The sequence below is a fragment of the Trichosurus vulpecula genome, chromosome 8 (assembly GCF_011100635.1).
Source record: "Trichosurus vulpecula isolate mTriVul1 chromosome 8, mTriVul1.pri, whole genome shotgun sequence".
Classification (NCBI taxonomy): Eukaryota; Metazoa; Chordata; class Mammalia; order Diprotodontia; family Phalangeridae; genus Trichosurus; species Trichosurus vulpecula.
In genome coordinates, this window is record NC_050580.1 from 263,244,180 (window position 1) to 263,246,747 (window position 2,568).

At 54.1% G+C, this 2,568-nt stretch overlaps 1 protein-coding gene across 1 annotated transcript; it reads left to right on the top strand.

Annotated features, from left to right (window-relative positions):
• Positions 1–220: 220 nt before the first annotated feature.
• On the top strand, positions 221–2,135 carry FOXG1 (forkhead box G1). The gene has a single exon (XM_036735892.1). It carries the CDS (start codon positions 221–223, stop codon positions 1,730–1,732), a length of 1,512 nt encoding a protein of 503 aa, XP_036591787.1. The 3' UTR covers positions 1,733–2,135.
• Positions 2,136–2,568: the final 433 nt, after the last annotated feature.

A 2,568-nucleotide genomic window follows, 5' to 3' on the forward strand; every position in this document is an offset into this window, starting at 1 on the left:
CGAGATTGCGGTCCAACTGCGCTGCCGCCGGTGCGCTCAGTGCTGCTGCCGCCGCCGCCGCCGCCGCAAGTGCCACCCGCGCCCAGCTCGGCAGCCTTCCGTCGCTGCTGCCGCCGGTCAGCTCCTGCGCCCCCGCCGCTGCCGCCACCGCCGCCGCCGCCGCCGCCACCGGTCCCGCGGGCGCAGCCGCCGCCGCCGCTTCCCCCCAGAGCAGTGGGTGATGTTGGACATGGGAGATAGGAAAGAGGTGAAAATGATCCCAAAGTCCTCCTTCAGCATTAACAGCCTGGTGCCCGAGGCGGTGCAGAGCGACAACCACCACGCGGGCCACGGCCACCACAACAGCCACCACCCTCCGCCCCACCATCACCACCACCACGGCCACCACCACCATCACCACCCGCCGCCTCCGCCTCCTCCCCAGCCGCAGCAGCCTCCCCAGCAGCAGCAACAGCAGCAGCACCCCCCGCCACCCCAGCCCCCTCAGGCCCCCCAGGCGCGCAGCGCCCCAGCCGATGACGATGAGGATAAGGGACCCCAGCAGCTCCTGCTTCCTCCACCCCCGCAGGGGGCCCCTTCGGCTGCAACCGCCTCGGCCGCCCTAGACGGGGCCAAAGCTGATGGGCTTGGGGGCAAGGGTGAGCCCGGCGGCGGAGGTGGCGGTGGGGCCGGAGACCTGGCCCCGGTCGGGCCGGAGGAGAAGGAGAAAGGGTCTGGGGGGGAGGAGAAGAAGGGGGCGGGCGAGGGCGGCAAGGACGGGGAGGGGGGCAAGGAAGGGGAGAAGAAGAACGGCAAGTACGAGAAGCCGCCCTTTAGTTATAACGCCTTGATCATGATGGCCATCCGCCAGAGCCCAGAGAAGCGCCTCACCCTCAACGGCATCTACGAATTCATCATGAAGAACTTTCCTTACTACCGGGAGAACAAGCAGGGCTGGCAAAACTCCATCCGCCACAACCTGTCCCTGAACAAGTGCTTCGTCAAGGTACCCCGCCACTATGACGACCCGGGCAAAGGGAACTATTGGATGCTGGACCCTTCGAGCGACGACGTGTTCATCGGGGGCACGACTGGCAAATTGCGCCGGAGATCTACGACGTCCCGGGCTAAGTTGGCCTTCAAACGCGGGGCTAGGCTCACCTCCACCGGACTGACCTTCATGGATCGGGCGGGCTCTTTGTACTGGCCCATGTCTCCCTTCCTGTCCCTGCACCACCCCCGGGCTAGCAGCACTTTGAGTTATAATGGAACCACATCCGCTTACCCCAGCCACCCCATGCCCTACAGCTCCGTGTTGACTCAGAACTCGCTGGGCAACAACCACTCCTTTTCCACTTCCAATGGGTTAAGTGTCGATAGACTCGTCAACGGGGAGATCCCTTATGCCACGCATCACCTTACGGCCGCTGCCCTGGCCGCCTCTGTGCCCTGCGGGCTGTCTGTCCCCTGCTCCGGGACCTATTCCCTAAACCCTTGCTCCGTCAATCTGCTGGCGGGACAGACAAGTTACTTTTTCCCCCATGTCCCTCACCCTTCAATGACTTCTCAAAGCAGCACTTCTATGACCGCCCGGGCCGCTTCCTCCTCCACGTCTCCGCAGGCGCCCTCCACCCTGCCCTGTGAGTCTTTAAGACCCTCTTTGCCAAGTTTTACAACGGGACTGTCTGGAGGACTTTCTGATTATTTCACACATCAAAATCAGGGGTCTTCTTCCAACCCTTTAATACATTAACATCCCTGGGACCAGACTGTAAGTGAACATTTTACACACATTTGCATTGTAAATGATAATTAAAAAATAAGTCCAGGTATTTTTTATTAAGTCCCCCATTTTCTGTACGTTTGTTCAGTCTTTAGGGTTGTTTATTATTCTAACAAGGTGTGGAGTGTCAGCGAGGTGCAATGTGGGGAGAATACATTGTAGACTACGAAGTTTGGAAGTCAAAATTATAGTAGAATGTGTATCTAAATGGTGACTGCTTTGCAATTTTTATTCAGAAAGGACAAGTCTATCACTAATGACCACCAAGATTTCCATGTTTGCAGTATTATAAGTTATCATGGATATACATGGTGGATGGAGACCTTGGAAAAACACTAAATTATGGGAAAAGTGGGGGAAAAAAGGAGTTCCAACTGTAATTTGTATTTTCAAAGAATTAATAGTAAAGATTCCCAAGAAACGACATTTGGGCCATTTATTGTTTTGTCCTTTTCCTTAAGAAACTGGTTTTTGTTTACTTTTAGACCAAAGATTGGGTTTTAGAAAATGCACTCGGTGAACTAAGTATTTCAAAAGAGAAGCAAAAACAAAACAAACAAACAAAAAAAAGCACGTTTCAGTTCGCAGCACTGCCCGTTCAAATGAGTCAGAAGGGGACAAAAATAATGATTGCCTTCAGTTTGTGTTGTGTATATTTTGATGTATGTGGTCACTAACAGGTCACTTTTATTTTTCCTAAATGTAGTGAAATGTTAATACCTATTGTACTTATAGGTAAATCTTGCAAATATGTAACCTGTGTTGCGCCAATGCCGCATAAATTTGAGTGATTGTTAATGTCGTCT

Coding starts and splice junctions, on each gene's coding strand:
- FOXG1 (XM_036735892.1), top strand. CDS start 221: ATGTTGGACATGGGAGATAGGAAAGAGGTGAAAATGATCCCAAAGTCC.